The following is a 17,099-nucleotide window of genomic DNA, read 5'->3' as shown; positions in this document are numbered from 1 at the left end:
AGGAACAAAGGACTTGGGGTTTGGGGTTTAGGAGGAGGTCATTTACATAGACAAAAGGTCTCCCATATAATGTCTCACAGGGGCTGAGACTGACTTGTTCTCTAGGTGCAATGCAAGTGCTAAGGAGAGCTAAAGGTAGGGCATTTCTCTACCCCAAAGAGGTCTCTTGGATTCTTTCTTATTGCTATTTTTAAAAATTGGTTGGCTCTGTCTACTTTTCCTGAGGACTGAGGTCTCCAGGGACAGTGTAGATAATAGTTTATACCTAGAGTTCATTTTTATTTAAGTTTATTTAATTGGAGGCTAATTACTTTACAAAATTATAGTGTTTTTTGCCATACATTGACATGAATCAGCCATGGGAATACATGTGTTTCCCATCTTGAACCCCCCTCCCACCTCCCTTCCCATCCCATCCCTCGGGTCATCCCAGTGTGCCAGCCTTGGGGACCCTGTCTCATGCATCAAACCTGGACTGGTGATCTATTTCACATTTGGTAGTATACATGTCTCAATGCTATTCTCTCAAGTCATCCCACCCTTGCCTTCTCCCACAGAGTCCAAAAGTCTGTTCTTTAGATCTTTGTCTCATTTGCTGTATAGCATAAAGGGTCATCATTACCATCTTTCTAAATTCCACATATATGTGTTAATATACTGTTGCAGTACCCGGGCTTCTCATTGTGGTGGCTTCTCCTGCTGCAGAACGTGGACTATAGGGTGCCTGGGCTTCAGTAGTTGTGGCCCATGGGCTCAGTAGTTGTGGTTCCTAGGCTCTAGAGCATAGGCTCAATAGTTATAGTTCACAGGCTTAGTTGCTCCATGGCACGTGGGATCTTCCAAGACCAGGGACTGAACTTGTGTCTCCTGAATTGGCTGGCAGATTCTTTACCACTGTGCCACCAGGGAATCCCCAAGAACACATTCTTAGAGATGAAAAGTAAGTTGGGAGGGCTATAGTAAACAAAAAGCCCATGGCTTTTCATTGACTTAGTCCTTGCTAAGAAGGGCTTCCCCGGTAACTCAGATGGTAAATAATCTGCCTGCAATGCAGGAGATCCCTGGCTGGGATCCCTGGGATTTGATCGCTGGGTGGGGAAGATCCCCTAGAGAAGGGAATGACAACCCACTCCAATATTCTTGCCTGGAGAATCTCCTGGATAGAGGAGCCTGGTGGGATATACTCCATAGTGTTGCAAAGAGTTAGATATGACTGAGCAACTAACAGTTTCACTTCACTTGCAAGGAAAGGACTCTTCTTCTTGTTGGACTCTGCTATCATTACAGGTCCTAAGAGCTCCCCGTTCTGATCTCTGAGCTTTATTTATTTTAATTTTTTTCTTTTTAACTTTTCATTTTGTACTGGAGTATAGTCAATGTGGCAATAATTTCTGGTAAATAGCCAAGAGACTCAGCCATACATATACATGTAGCCATTCTCCCCTAAACTCCTTTCCCATACAGGATGTCTAATGAGGTGGATGAACCTAGAGCCTATTATACACAGTGAAGTAAGTCAGAAAGAGAAAGACAAATACTGTATATTAATGCATATACAGACTTTATTTAATTGAAGTTTTTATTAGATTTTTACTCTTGTTCCATCCAAATTGTTAACTTCTCTCCACATCCAATCCTCTTAGTACAGGTGGAAGAAACCTGTACTATGTTCATGTGACTTAGGAATATTGAGGAGGAACTTTAAGAATGTCAGCTCAAGGAACTATTTATCTTTTCTGGTCTGTAGTTAGATAGACCTTCAATTTAGTAGTTGTGAGACTGTGGACAACTCATTTATTTTTTCTGATCCTTGGTTTCCTTATTGTAAAATGGGTTACTAGCTACCTTATGGAGTAGTTATGAAGACTGAATGAGACAATATGCATAAATATACTCAGTAGGGTATCTAATACATAATACTGTGCTATACAGTTATTTCACAGATGTTAGTTACTTCCCTCTTTTTCCACTTGGATGTCAGGACTTTGGAAAAGAAAGAAGGATTGGGATTGAAAACAGATGGTTATGTTGATATCAAAGGAGAGGACTTGGTCTTGGCTAAAATGTGCTTCTGGCAAGAGAAAGTTTGTCTCTCTTTCAATCATTGTCTCTTACTCTCTCTCATTCTCATTTTTGTGCTTTATATGCATTATCTCATTTTTGAATCCTAATAATTCTACAAGTTAGTTGTTATCACAGTCCCTTTTATGTAGGTGAAGAAACTGAGATTTAGATAAATTAACTTGCTCCAGACCTCACATTGAGTAAAGGTTAATGTTTATAGTGGATGCAGAATCCTCACTTCCTCTACCTTAACACTAACCAAACACACAAAAAAATACCTAAGAAAGAGTAAACAGATGCTATTTTCTTTAAATAAGTTAGTTTAATTTCCTTTTCTACACTCCTTGATGTCTTTTAAGCTCTTTGTAGTTGGATCTATGATCACATTTATTGATAATACATAGTAACCCTGCTGGAATTTGAAGGCTGGATCAGATGATATTTCAGATTGGAAGCTCCTCTGTTTAAGCAAAGTGTTGGCCCACACCCCAACCCCATGAGTAACTGATCGTGAACAGTTTTCTTTGCAGACTTTCTTTCCCCCAGCTGAACCATCACCAAGGACTGCACCACTCAAAATCCTTCTGGAAAAATGCCATTCTCTGTCTATCTCACAGAACATCCCCATGGAGCTGGATAAAGTGGGTTGGAGGAGATCCAAGAAGCTTTGCACAGGTATGCCTTTTATGCCTTTTTTTTTTTCTTGAGGTGGGACATGCTTGGCAGGCCTCATGCACAGACAGATTGTGTTGACATTATCCTACTTCCCTGAAAACCCTTCCCCTCAGTTCCCTAGTACTCTCCCTCATCGGCACTTGAAAATTCACATTAGTAATGACAAGGTATAGATTTTTCCCTCTCCATGCTCTTGTTTTCTTATTTGGGGCCTTTAATCTCAAAACACTCAAATATCTTGCTAAAGCCTTATTTCCCCCCTCCCCCCAGGCCCTCTGTACCCAGTACCTTCTAGGTCTCATATTCTCTAGTTCCCCCTCTTCACCATTTTCATAGTACGCCTATATACACCTTCCTCCTGGCCTCAAATGGACCAGTCCCATTGTTCCCATCTCCCAAGGTGTCATTCTAGCTCTGTCTCTTTTGCATCTTGCTTAGACTTACTCTCTGTGGGTCCCAGGTCCTCCCCTGTTTTGCTGACCACTGACCATGGAAAGCCCCTCAAGGCTCAAGGCAACTTCATTTACCTCACTCAAAACACAGAGATTTCCCCCAACCAAAACCAGTTACCTCCTAGAGCTTCAGGGTATATCTTTTCTAACTCAGGCCTCTGACCCTGCCTGCTAGACTATTGTCACTTGCAAGTAAAGCTCCACCTTTTGGTACAACTGGGAGAATCCATGCTCTCTTACCCATGGGCCTTAGACCACACCCTAACAGTCTCCTAACAGACCCCACCACCAGTCATTTTACAGCAACATAATTTGCATGAATACTAAGGATACACAAGATTTCATAACATTCCTTTCCAAAGTTTTTTATAGTGTTACAAGCTCTGGGAACCTTGATCCTACTTCTCTATGAGCCAATGATTCCCTCAATCCCAAAAGATCTGTAGCTGCTCTGAACTGGCCACTTATTTTTATTATCTTCACTTCATGTATGGAGAACATGTGGGATGCTTTGACTTGGAGCTTATATCCAACCTTGTGATTCCTTGCCAGAATTCCGTTAAGGTAGAAGCCAAAGAAATTGCAAGTTTGGGTCTTTTGTAGCATCATCTCCCTCAGAAATCCCCAGAAGCCAGCGAGGTGGTGAAAGGAAAGAGTGAAGAATTCTGAAGGGAGATAATCCTTCACTGTCAACACTTGGAGGGTCCTTAGAGGTTGCTCAGTCCTCTTGATTTATGAATGGGGAAATAGGCTGATACAGGGAAAGGGACCTGTTCAAGGTCATAAGTGAGTTCATAACAGAGTTAAGACAGGACTTCAAGCTCCTAACTTTCAACTATGTCAGAATGTAATTTTACTACAGTTCTAGAACAGTCTTAAACATTGGAATTACAAGCTTTGATTACTTTCAAGCTCAACTGTACTGAAATAACCAGTCACCTCCTTCCCCTTAAAGAAGACTGCAAGTAGTGGACACATATCAAGGCATCAAAGTGGCAGCACATACCTACCAAAATTTCTAAGTCCTATGCCTGAGAATAAGGCATGCTCTCATAATCCCCTGGGAGATCAGTTCACTTCAGTCGCTCAGTCATGTTGGATTCTTTGCAACCCCATGAATCGCAGCACGCCAGGCCTCCCTGTCCATCACCAAATCACAGAGTTCACTCAGACTCACGTCCATCGAGTCAGTGATGCCATCCAGCCATCTCATCCTCTGTCGTCCCCTTCTCCTCCTGCCCCCAGTCCCTCCCAGCATCAGAGTCTTTTCCAATGAGTCAACTCTGCACATGAGGTGACCAAAGAACTAGAGTTTCAGCTTTAGCATCATTCCTTCCAAAGAAATTCCAGGGCTGATCTCTTTCAGAATGGACTGGTTGGATCTCCTTGCAGTCCAAGGGACTCTCAAGAGTCTTCTCCAACACCACAGTTCAAAAGCATCAATTCTTCGGCACTCAGCCTTCTTCACAGTCCAACCCTCACATCCATTCATGACCACTGGAAAAACCATAGCCTTGACTAGATGGACCTTAGTCGGCAAAGTAATGTCTCTGCTTTTGAATATGCTATCTAGGTTGATCATAACTTTTCTTCCAAGGAGTAAGCGTCTTTTAATTTCATGGCTGCAGTCACCATCTGCAGTGATTTTGGAGCCCCCAAAATAAAGTCTGACACTGTTTCCACTGTTTCCCCTGTATACCCATCTATTTCCCACGGAGTGATGGGACCAGATGCCATGATCTTGGATTTCTGAATGTTGAGCTTTAAGCCAACTTTTTCACTCCCCTCTTTCACTTTCATCAAGAAGCTTTTTAGTTCCTCTTCACTTTCTGCCATAAGAGTGGTGTTATCTGCATATCTGAGGTTATTGATATTTCTCCCAGCAATCTTGATTCCAGCTTGTGTTTCTTCCAGTCCAGCGTTTCTCATGATGTACTCTGCATAGAAGTAAGCAGGGTAACAATATACAGCCTTGAGGTACTCCTTTTTCTATTTGGAACCAGTCTGTTGTTCCATGTCCAGTTCTAACTGTTGCATCCTGACCTGCATACAGATTTCTCAAGAGGCAGGTCAGGTGGTCTGGTATTCCCATCTCTCTCAGAATCTTCCACAGTTTATTGTGATCCACACAGTCAACGGCTTTGACATAGTCAATAAAGCAGAAATAAATATTTCTCGGGAACTCTCTTCCTTTTTTGGTGATCCAGTAGATGTTGGCAATTTGATCTCTGGCTCCTCTGCCTTTTCTAAAACAAGCTTGAACATCAGGAAGTTCACGGTTCACGTATTGCTGAAGCCTGGCTTGGAGAATTTTGAGCTTTGAGAATTTTACTAGCATGTGAGATGAGTGCAATTGTGCAGTAGTTTGAGCATTCTTTGGCATTGCCTTTCTTTGGGATTGGAATGAAAACTGACCTTTTCCAATCCTGTGGCCACTGCTGAGTTTTCCAAATTTGCTGGCATATTGAGTGCAGCACTTTGACAGCATCATCTTTCAGGATTTGAAATAGCTCAACTGGAATTCCATCACCTCCGCTAGCTTTGTTCGTAGTGATGATTCCTAAGGCCCAATTGACTTCACATTCCAGGATGTCTGGCTCTAGATGAGTGATCACACCATAGTGATTATCTGGGTCATGAAGATATTTTCTGTACAGTTCTTCTGTGTTTTCTTGCCACCTCTTCTTAATATCTTCTGCTTCTGTTAGGTCCAGACCATTTCTGTCCTTTATCGAGCCCATCTTTGCATGAAATGTTCCCTTGGTATCTCTAATTTTCTTGAAAAGATCTCTAGTCTTTCCCATTCTGTTGTTTTCCTCTATTTCTTTGCATTGATCGCTGAAGAAGCCTTTCTTATCTCTTCTTGCTATTCTTTGGAACTCTACATTCAGATGCTTATATCTTTCCTTTTCTCCTTTGTTTTTCACCTCTCTTATTTTCTCAGCTATTGTTAAGGCCTCCCCAGACAGCCATTTTGCTTTTTTGCATTTCTTTTCCATGGGGATGGTCTTGATCCCTCTCTCCTGTACAATGTCACGAACCTCATTCCATAGTTCATGAGGCACTCTATCTATCAAATCTAGGCCGTTAAATCTATTTCTCACTTCCACTGTATAATCATAAGGGATTGATTTAGGTCATACCTGAATGATCTAGCGGTTTTCCCTACTTTCCTCAACTTAAGTCTGAATTTGGCAATAACGAGTTCATAATCTAAGCCACAGTCAGCTCCCGGTCTTGTTTTTGTTGACTGTATAGAGCTTCTCCATCTTTGGCTACAAAGAATATAATCAGTCTGATTTCGGTGTTGACCATCTGGTGATGTCCATGTGTAGAGTCTTCTCTTGTGTTTCGAATAGGGTGTTTGCTATGACCAGTGCATTTTCTTGGCAAAACTCTAGTAGTCTTTGCCCTGCTTCATTCTGCATTCCAAGGCCAAATTTGCCTATTACTCCAGGTGTTTCTTGACTTCCTACTTTTTCATTCCATTCCTCTGTAATGAAAAGAACATCTTTTGGGGTGTTAGTTCTAAAAGGTCTTGTAGGTCTTCATAAAACCATTCAATTTCAGCTTCTTCAGCATTACTGGTTGGGGCATAGAGTTGGATTACCGTGATATTGAATTGTTTGCTTGGAGATGAACAGAGATCATTCTGTAGTTTTTGAGATTGCATCCAAGTACTGCATTTCAGACTCTTTTGTTGACCACCATGGCTACTCCATTTCTTCTGAGGGATTCCTGCCCGCAGTAGTAGATATAATGGTCATCTGAGTTAAATTTATACATTCCAGTCCATTTCAGTTCGGTGCTTCCTAGAATGTCGACGTTCACTCTTGCCATCTCTTGTTTGCTGCTGCTGTTGCTAAGTCACTTCAGTCGTGCCCGACTCTGTGTGACCACAGAGATGGCAGCCCACCAGGCTCCCCCATCCCTGTTAGACCACTTCCAATTTGCTTTGATTCATGGACCTGACATTCCAGGTTCCTATGCAATATTGCTCTTTACAGCATTGGACCTTGCTTCTATCACCAGTCACATCCACAGCTGGGTATTGTTTTTGCTTTGGTTCCATCCCTTCATTCTTTCTGGGGTTGTTTCTCCACTGATCTCCAGTAGCATTTTGGGCACCTGCTGACCTGGGGAGTTCCTCTTTCAGTATTCTATCATTTTGCCTTTTCATACTGTTCATGGGTTTCTCAAGGCAAGAATACTGAAGTGGTTTGCCATTCCCTTCTTCAGTGGACCACATTCTGTCAGACCTCTCCACCATGACCCGCCCATCTTGGGTTGCCCCACAGGCATGGCTTAGTTTCATTGAGTTAGACAAGGCTGTGGTCCTAGTGTGATTAGATTGACTAGCTTTCTGTGAGTATGGTTTCAGTGTGTCTGCCCTCTGATGCCCTCTTGCAACACCTACCATCTTACTTGGGTTTCTCTTACCTTGGGTGTGGGGTATCTCTTCATGGCTGCTCCAGCAAGGCACAGCTGCTGCTCCTTACCTTGGATGAGGGGTATCTCCTCACCACCGCCCTTTCTGACCTTCAACGTGGGATGGCTCCTCTAGGCCCTCCTGAGCCCGCACAGCCACTGCTCCTTGGACCTGGGATCGCTCCTCCCTGCCGCAGGCCAGGGGTATAAAGCAGGGGATATGGTCAGAGCTGTTTCCTTCCTCTCTTCCTCTTAGAAAATGAGCCCAACCCCTTAGCAATTCAAAAGCTTTTTAGCAGCTGCTCCACTCCACTGCCAATTGCATCACAGTGACCCACTCCCACCATCCTCCTGACTGTTAACAGCAAATAACAAGCAAATAACTCTCCCTTAGGGAGAGTCTGGCAAATTCAGGATTAATAGCTACCTTGAGGACTGTTATGGGCTTATTTATAAGCTATGGGTGGGAAAATGTACCCCTGAGTTTGGCACTTTCATCTCAGGGATATAAGTGGTTCCCATGTTTTCAAGGTCCCAAACAGACACTTGAGTTAAAAATATCCCTAGGAAGGAGGATGATATCAGGATCCCATTTGGGAAGACTGTTTCAGCTCTTCTTACAACCTTGACTGTGATAGCAATGAGATCCAAGGATCCCATTCCCGTTAAGTTTTGTTTCAGTTCAGTTCATTTTAGTTCAGTAGGTCAGTCGTGTCCGACTCTTTGTGACCCCATGAATCGCAGCACGCCAGGCCTCTCTGTCCATCACCATCACCCGGAGTTCACTCAGACTCATGTCCATTGAGTCCGTGGTGCCATCCAGCCATCTCATCCTCTGTCGCCCCCTTCTCCTCCTGCCCCCAGTCCCTCCCAGCATCAGAGTCTTTTCCAATGAGTCAACTCTGCACATGAGGTGACCAAAGAACTAGAGTTTCAGCTTTAGCATCATTCCCTCCATAGAAATCCCAGGGCTGATCTCTTTCAGAATGGACTGGTTGGATTGGCAGTCCAAGGGACTCTCAAGAGTCTTCTCCAACACCACAGTTCAAAAGCATCAATTCTTCGGCGCTCAGCCTTCTTTACAGTCCAAATCTCACATCCATAAATGACCACTGGAAAAACCATAGCCTTGACTAGACGGACCTTAGTCAGCAAAGTAATGTCTCTGCTTTTCAATATACTATCTATGTTGGTCATAACTTTTCTTCCAAGGAGTAAGCAGCTTTTAATTTCATGGCTGCAATCCCCTTCTGCAGTGATTTTGGAGCCCAGAAAAATAAAGTCTGACACTGTTTCCACTGTTTCCCCATCTATTTCCCATGAAGTGATGGGACCGGATGCCATGATCTTTGTTTTCTGAATGTTGAGCTTTAAGCCAACTTTTTCACTCTCCTCTTTCACTTTCATCAAGAGGCTTTTTAGTTCCTCTTCACTTTCTGCCATAAGGGTGGTGTCACCTGCATATCTGAGGTTATTGATATTTCTCTCGGCAATCTTGATTCCAGCTTGTGTTTCTTCCAGTCCAGCGTTTCTCATGATGTACTCTGCATAGAAGTTAAATAACCAGGGTAACAATATACAGCCTTGACGTACTCCTTTTCCTATTTGGAACCAGTCTGTTGTTCCATGTCCAGTTCTAACTGTTGCTTCCTGACCTGCATATTGCTCAAGGCCTGAAGGACTTCAGTTTGTTTTTTAGTGCTCAGTCTCTGTCGTTAGATGTTTCTCTATAAACACCCTACCAGTTCCTTTCTCTTGGCTTCTAATCAGGAGTTTCCAAAGGCAGACTATTATAGTGAAAAGAATCAGCTTTTAAGTTGAACAGACCCAGGTTCAAATTTCTGTTCCACCACCTTGTGCAAATTGCATAACCTCTTTGCACCTCAGTTTCACCATCTGAGGAACAAGATGCTGGATAATATCTGACTCATGGGATCATTGTGAAGATTGATTGAGTGAAACAGAATCCATTAATGTCCCTGCCACAGTTTCTGGCTTGCAGGGTGCTCAGTGATGGCAGTTTTCTTCTCCCCACTGCTCTCTACCAGTTCTGAATACCCAAGGACTTACCCCACATACTCACAAACAGACATTACTATGGGTCCCAACCTGAATTTGCTACTTCCTCTGATTGTTCATTCATTTTCTCATTCACTCAACACATATTTATTGAACAAAATTAGAAAGTCAATGGAGTTTGCTCTCCAATAGCCTAGTGTGCTGGAAGGAGCAAAAATTTTGAAATCAGACATACCTGGATTTGACTCTTGGCTCTGTCACTTATTAGCGATGTGATTTGGAATAAATAACTTTACTTTGAGACTTAGTTTTCTTAACTGTAATGTTAGGGTAATAATTTGAACTTTACAAGCTCAAAGTGGATAGCAAACATAAAAGTGCTTTATAAGCTCTGAGGTGCTATACAACTAGATGGGAATGATAGTAATAGTAATAACAATAAACAAGTTAAGAAATAAGAGTTATGTCTCATACCTATCCAGTGCCCTTACACAGTTGATTATATATATATATATGTAAAATCAATTATATTATGATAATATTGTGTGTGTGTATATATATATATATATATATATATATATATATATGGCAATATTGGAAATGAGATTTACTTTCTAAATGAAGTATTGAAAAAGTGGAAGTGTTAGTCACTTAGACATGTCAGACTCTGTAACCCCATCACCTGTAGCCTGCTAGGCTCCTCTACCCATGGAATTCTCCAGACAAGAATACTGGAGTGGTTTGCCATTCCTTTCTCCAAGGGATCTTGCTGACCCAGGGATTGAACCCGGGTCTCCTGCATTGGAGGCAGAGTCTTTACCATCTGAACCACGAGGGAAGCCCAAATGAAATGTGTGTGTGTGTGTGTGTGTGTGTGTGTGTGTGTGTGTGTGTGTTTGGGGGGGGGCGCTTCCTACTTGAAAGGGCCAGAATTCCAGAGCAGACCCTATGAAAGCATTACCCTTATGCATATCACCCCACATATTTGCTGAGCTGTGCTCAAACCTCTTGAAGCTTGACTGACTCAGAAGCTCTTTTGGCAATGACAATCAAATAATTTCCCACTGAGGATGGTTCATATTGATCTAGAGTGTTGGAAGGTATAGCAAGAAGAACCTAATGCCACTCAGTTAAATGGCTCTGGGGCAGTTGTAAGCAATGCTAACCAAGACACTGGCTGCAGCAAGGTAAAAACAAGCTGATATATCTTTATCTATTAGTTTAGTATATCTGTGGTGAAGGTATCCTTTAACCTTGCTTAATGACTGAGCCAGGTGTTAGAAGACCTGAATTCTCTTACAGGTTTTCTTTTTTTAAAAACTGAAGTGTAGTCGATTTAGAGTATTATGTTACTTTCACGGGCATGTCATAGGGATTCAGTATTTTTGTAGATTATATTCCATTATGGGTTATGGGTAAGATAATAGGTATAACTACCTATACTACATAGTATATCCTTGTTGCTTATCTATTCTATATATAATAGTTTATGTTATTAAAAATTTCATTTTTGAAGCCAATAAATGGGCAAATTCCCAAACAGTAGCAACATAGACTATTTCACAACATTTTAACATCTACTTAGCAGTCCATTTTTGCATTTTGTCTCCTCTAAGCAAATACACCAGATTAAAACAACAGTGCCCTTAATCCCATGTTCAGTGCCTGAGTATTTCCAGTATTTATTTTGAGCACATAATAAAGCAGAGGCAATTACTTTTCTTGAAGATTTTATTTCCATTCCGAGCTTAGCAATTACTTTAGCTTCACATTATTCTTTTATAAATGATAACCAAATGGCCTATATAAGTGATTAAAATCATAAAACTATTGTAAGCCAAGTCAATGGTATATATAAAAGTTAAAATGACAATTATACTGGTACATATTTGTTTTGAACCCTACTAAAATATACCAAAATAAGAAGCTTTAGTAAAGAATGAGGTCCTTGGGTAGACGGGGGGATGAAAAGTTATATCATCAAAAATTATTAGGAAAATTGTAGGCAAAAAAATTATTCTAAAATTATTACTAACATAATACTCTAAATAAAGGAGGAAAGAAGAGTACAACATTGGAGTGATAACAATTCAGGAAAACACATTCACCATCCATCACAGACTTGCTCACCACATCAAGAGCACAGCACTAGGCTCTTCAGGCATTGCTACTCTCCCACTAAGTTTCTTTATATGGAACATAAACCTACATTTATGGTAAGAACAAGATTTTATACTGCTTTTTAATCTCACAGCAAAAAAACAGGAAAAATTTGTTAGGGTCAGACTGAAACTCAGACCATGTCTGTCAGACCATGTATGTCTGTTAATCTCATACTCCTAATTTATCCCTCTCCCCTAACTCTTTTCTTTCACAATCACAAGCTTATTTTCTATATCTGTGAGTCTGTTTCTGTTTTGCATGCTGATTTACTTTTTTTTTTCTTTTTTAGATTTTACCTGTAAGTAGTAGCATATAGGGAGAAGGCAATGGCAACCCACTCCAGTTTTCTTGCCTGGAGAATCCCAGGGACAGGGGAGCCTGGTGGGCTGCCGTCTATGGGGTTGCAGAGTCGGACACAACTGAAGCAACTTAGCAGCAGCAGCAGCATATAGTACATTCTTTCTCTGACTTATTAGACTAAGCATATTATTCTCTAGGTCCACCTACATCACTGAAAATGGCAATATTTCATTATTTTTATGGTTTCAGGATCTTTTGTGGTTCCATATACATTTTGGGAGGGCTTCCCTCATAGCTCAGTTGGTAAAGAATCTGCCTGCAATGCAATTCCTGGGTCGGGAAGATCCGCTGGAGAAGGGATAGGCTATCCATTCCAGTATTCTTGGGCTTCCCTTGTGTCTCAGCAGGGAAAGAATTCACCTGCAGTGTGGGAAACCTGGATTCAATCCTTGGTTGGGAAGATCCCCAGGAGAATGGAAAGGGTACCCACTCCAATATTCTGGCATGGAGAATTCCATGGACTGTATAGTCCATGGGGTCACAAAGAGTAAGAAATGACTGAGCAACTTTCACTTCACATACATTTTGGGATAATTTGTTATAGTTCTGTGAATAATGTCATGAGTATTTTGGTAGGGATTACTTTAAATCTGTAGATTGCTTTGGGGAGTATGGCCATTTAAACAATATTACTTCTTCCAGTTCAAGAGCACTGGATATCTTTCCATCCCTTTTATCATCTCCAATTTCATTCATTAATATTTTATAGTTTTCAGAGTGTAGGTCTTTCAACTCCTTGGTTAAGTTTACTTCTGCATAGCTTTATGTGATTTTTAAATGGTATTTTTCAAAAATTTTCTCTTTCTGATATTTCTCCCCATTAGTGGAATCACTTGAGCATAACCTTACCTCCCATGCCTCACTCACCTCAGTTCTGGTGGTTCTGAGTGGTATACTAGGTTGACCAGCAGCCAAAACCTCTCTAAAAGAAGCTGCAGTCGGTATTCAATCTAAAGGGTATTCTTTTACCACAGATAACTTGGACCAGGGCTCCAAGACACTAGAAACCTGCAAGAACATTGGTGGATTATTGAAACCTCAGGGACCAGGAACTGAGCATATTAATGAGGTAAGATCTCTTTTCTTAGTTCCTTTGGAACTTACTGGGCATCCAAGACCATTTATTTTCTCTAAGATTTTTTTTATTAGACAAACTGCAAATATTAGAGCTTCCAGTATGTGAAATGGAGACAATTTTTTAAATGGTTTTAAAATGGGTTTATTTTATGACTATAAAAAAAAAGGAGCATTAACCTTTTCTCCCTGAGGTTAATTTTCCTATGAGATAAATTGAAGACTTTTTTATGACTTCCACACACCCTGCTGCTGCCAATGTATTTGGCTGCCTTTCCTGTAGCAGACTGGATGGTGGACTGTGAGATTTTTAGGGCATATGTAATTTGATTTACTTTTATTATATTCTTTGGGTTCATAAACATGGGTGGCATGTTTATATGCATTTCCTTGGAGAAGATGTTTTATAAATGCAGATATAATACCTGATGCTTAGGAGTTCAGAGGCTTCTCTACCTCCATGTGTTCATATCCGTGTCTGTTGAGTACTTATGTGAGTGTAGTAAGTGTAGTTTTTTCTTGTTATAGCTCTGTGCATGTGCATGCTTGTTCACATATACTTATTAAAATATACGCATCTTTGTCCATCTACATATCTGAATTAGAGTACTTCCTTTATGCATGTATGGTTGTCCTTGAGCATGACTGCAATGTGCTTTTCTAACTGAAGTTTTTGTTTGTGTGTGCCCCCTTTCTGTCTCTCCCTTTCTATATATCTGTATATCTCTATATCAATATCTTTTTATCTGAGTTTATCTTTGGGTATTTTGACATTTGATACTTTTTTGTATGCATTTGTATCAATGGGCCTCTTAATTGGCATCTTTTTGCTTGAGGTGTGTGCCAATATCTGTTTTCTATTATGTCTCTATGTCTGCATGAGTCAGTTTATGCAGGGACAAGTATCTACAGCTCTGTGGTTAAACCCCGGTGAGAAATTACAGCTAAGAATGCAATCCCCAGAGATATCTGGCCTAGTGACTTAGCTTTCACTAATCATTACCCTCCAACTTGAATATTGTTGCTCAGAAATAGACATCTAGTCACAGCAGTTCAAGCCTGTTTCATGACAAAAACTCTTGGTCAGGGAGAGGTGTCATGAAGTTGAGAGTTTTGTTTTGTTTTGTTAGTTTGGCAGTTGCAAAGTGTGGCCCAGAGGAAAAGTTTTATGGCACTTGGCTTGCCTTCTGTTTGCTGCCTCTGCTCACTTCCTTTCTTGCCATTCTTCCCTCACTTGAGTTCCTTGGTCCAGATTCAAACTGATTCATTACTCCTAATACAAACGGCATCAACAGACAAATCTGAACACCTGTTTTCATTTCAGCCAGATCTCCATGCTGGTCCTCTTTTTATTCAGAGAACAAATGATCAGCATACTTCTAATCAATAGTTTTTGTATGCTCAAAGGCAACAACTAGTCATGTGTGATAAGGCCCTTGCTTTGGGGAAGCCAGACTTTGTAAGGCCTCAGGAAATGAAATCCAGGGAGGTGGTTCCAGCAGGATAAATTGTCCAGACTCAGTGATTAAAGGGAATGATGGAAGTCACCAAGAAATCCTTGGGGAACTCTATGGCATTCACAATACTTGAAATACTTAAGCAATTGTTTTTGTAGTCCTGGTCCATCCTTAGTATTTTCATGAATGAGAGTAATAATAGTAATAAAAATGGCTTACATCAAATGGTCTGGATTCTCAGAAAGAAAGGAGCTTTAAAATCGAAGGCTAGAAAGATAATACAGTTAGATGTAGTATAATTAACACAGACTTGATAATCAAGACACCCGAGTCCAATATTGGTTTTGCTATGTTTGCTAATCTTAAGATTGTTTAAGATCAACTTGAGACTTATTCTCTGACTCTGTTAAATAGGGGCAATAGTACGATGCCTTGCCCTCTCAGGATATGAAGCTCCAAAGAGATAATGGATGTGGCTGCATTTTAAAAACTTTAACACATATTATTGTGATCAGAATCTCTACTCTGTATAGAAAAAATTCACCAGATCCAGAGGTTGCCTATAACCTAGAGTCAGGAGAAGCACATTGGATCCTGAAACTCAAAGGTCATCCTCCTCAACTCTTCTAAACTACTTTCTCCTCATCAACTGATTAATAAGAGAGAATCTAGAGTAATTTGGTTCAGTTTTATTAATATATAATTTACTCAAATTAAAACTCACCAAGTTTAACTGTGAAATTTGAGACAGTTTGAAAAATATGTATAGTCACATAACTACCAACATAATCATGATATAGAACATTTTATTACCCCCCCAAAATTCCCTCATGTCCCTTTATATTCCATTCTGTCCTCCAACTCCCCTGGCAGTTACTGATATGCTTTTGAGTTCTATAATTTTGCTAGAATTTTTGAACCTGTGATAATTAATTTGTCCTCAAAAATTTGTGAGGACAGTAATGATCCTTATTCTGAATCTTTCTGGGAACTGAAATGATTTTTTCTAAGTCACTCATTGTGTCTGTTTATTCATTAATTTCTTCATTCAGAAGACAGACTATGTGCCAGGAACTGAGCTGGGTGCTTAAATACAGAATTTTAAAAGGCAAGTATGCTCTCAAGGAATCCATGGTCTAATTAGGAGAGAACAATAAACCAGTGAGGAATCAGATCAGTGGGGTACATCCTAAGGAAAAAAAAAGATCGAGCCCAAGTTTGTAAAAGAAGTGCTTCACTGTTTGAAAAAGTCAAGGAAACAGATTAGGTCCTGAATCCCAGAGGAGGTGTTCTTTGAAAAATGATCAGAAGTTCTGAAAATGGTGTGTGTGTTTAGAGTGGGTGGTGAGAGGTATAGGATTGTTGTGAAGACAACAATCAGCACATCTTGCATGGGAAACTGCAAGATGGATGGGTGAGGAAGTGAACATCCTGGAAAATTTCAAAAGAGTCCTAAAAGGGAGGAGTACTAGTGGGCTTGATTATAACCATGACATCAAGTTGGCAACTTTTAGGGAGTGCCAGAGTGATAATTATCTTTTGAAACCTTGGGGTATTGGGGCTTTCAAGACGAGTTGGACAAAAGTTCAGTGTTGAGAACAGATTTCCTTGCTCAGAATGCAAAGATATATTATCTCAGGACCTGGAAGATCTTGCAAGATGTCATTTGCATTTTACCAAGAGCACAAGATCAGTAGCGGCTATATTCTTCTCAGCCCACACTTGGCTACATACTGAATATTATGGGAGCTTCAGTTTGTAGGAAACTCAGAGCTGGGAGTGATGTATATGTCATGAAATTGTTATGCTGCCAGCATTGCTGTAACTGACTATGAACTTTAGAAATAGGTGAATCTCACTCTCCCAGAAGCCAAAACATTTCTTGAAGGAAAAGCTTTCCTCAGAAATTGGGCTCTGGATTCAGACAGGTAGGTACCGGGGTCCAGCCCCAGTTGGATCCAGAGTATCTGAAGCATGAATGGCATTGGTGACTGAGATTTAAGAGATGTAGAGACAGATAAGAAAAGAATTTTGCAGTTAAGAAAATAAAGGAGAGAAAGAGGCTGATATTCTTTAGTTTACTCAGAAAGCCAATAAAGCCCCAGCACGGGACTTGCACTGTTCACATAGGCCACAGGCGCCCTCTTGAATAGCAGAAGATTCCTCACCTTGGGCACCTTCTCGAGTGGGTCTTAGAAGCCCGGGCAGAGAAGTGAACTCAGAGGGCCCCTGCACTCCAGGGAATCAACCTGAAAAGGAAAAACAGAAAGAAAGAACAACACGGGGAGACCAAGCTTCAGTGAGCAAGGCCCATCACTTTATTTTCAGAGGGAGCTTTTATACCCTGAGTTGTACATTAAGCAAAGTGAAAAATGCAGAGTCAGTTCAACATTCTATCAGTATTAAC

At 40.8% G+C, this 17,099-nt stretch overlaps 1 protein-coding gene across 6 annotated transcripts in view; it reads left to right on the top strand.

Moving 5' to 3' along the window:
* Window positions 1-17,099, top strand: part of ARHGEF9 (Cdc42 guanine nucleotide exchange factor 9) — a 456,021-nt gene that overhangs the window by 123,176 nt on the left and 315,746 nt on the right. For 3 of the 6 annotated variants that reach the window (XM_015104868.3, XM_060407408.1, XM_060407409.1), the window contains 2 exons: window positions 2,595-2,739; window positions 13,136-13,230. In XM_015104868.3, coding sequence (XP_014960354.1) covers window positions 2,691-2,739; window positions 13,136-13,230 — 144 coding nt within the window. In that variant the 5' untranslated portion in view covers window positions 2,595-2,690. Of the gene's footprint in view, window positions 1-2,582; window positions 2,740-13,135; window positions 13,231-17,099 lie in introns of all 6 variants that reach the window. The other 3 variants (XM_060407407.1, XM_060407406.1, XM_060407410.1) reach the window with 2 other exon arrangements.

The sequence above is a fragment of the Ovis aries genome, chromosome X (genome assembly GCF_016772045.2).
Source record: "Ovis aries strain OAR_USU_Benz2616 breed Rambouillet chromosome X, ARS-UI_Ramb_v3.0, whole genome shotgun sequence".
NCBI classification, from domain to species: domain Eukaryota; kingdom Metazoa; phylum Chordata; class Mammalia; order Artiodactyla; family Bovidae; genus Ovis; species Ovis aries.
Note: the sequence above shows the minus strand (reverse complement) of the source record. Positions and strands in the feature narration are given on the sequence as shown.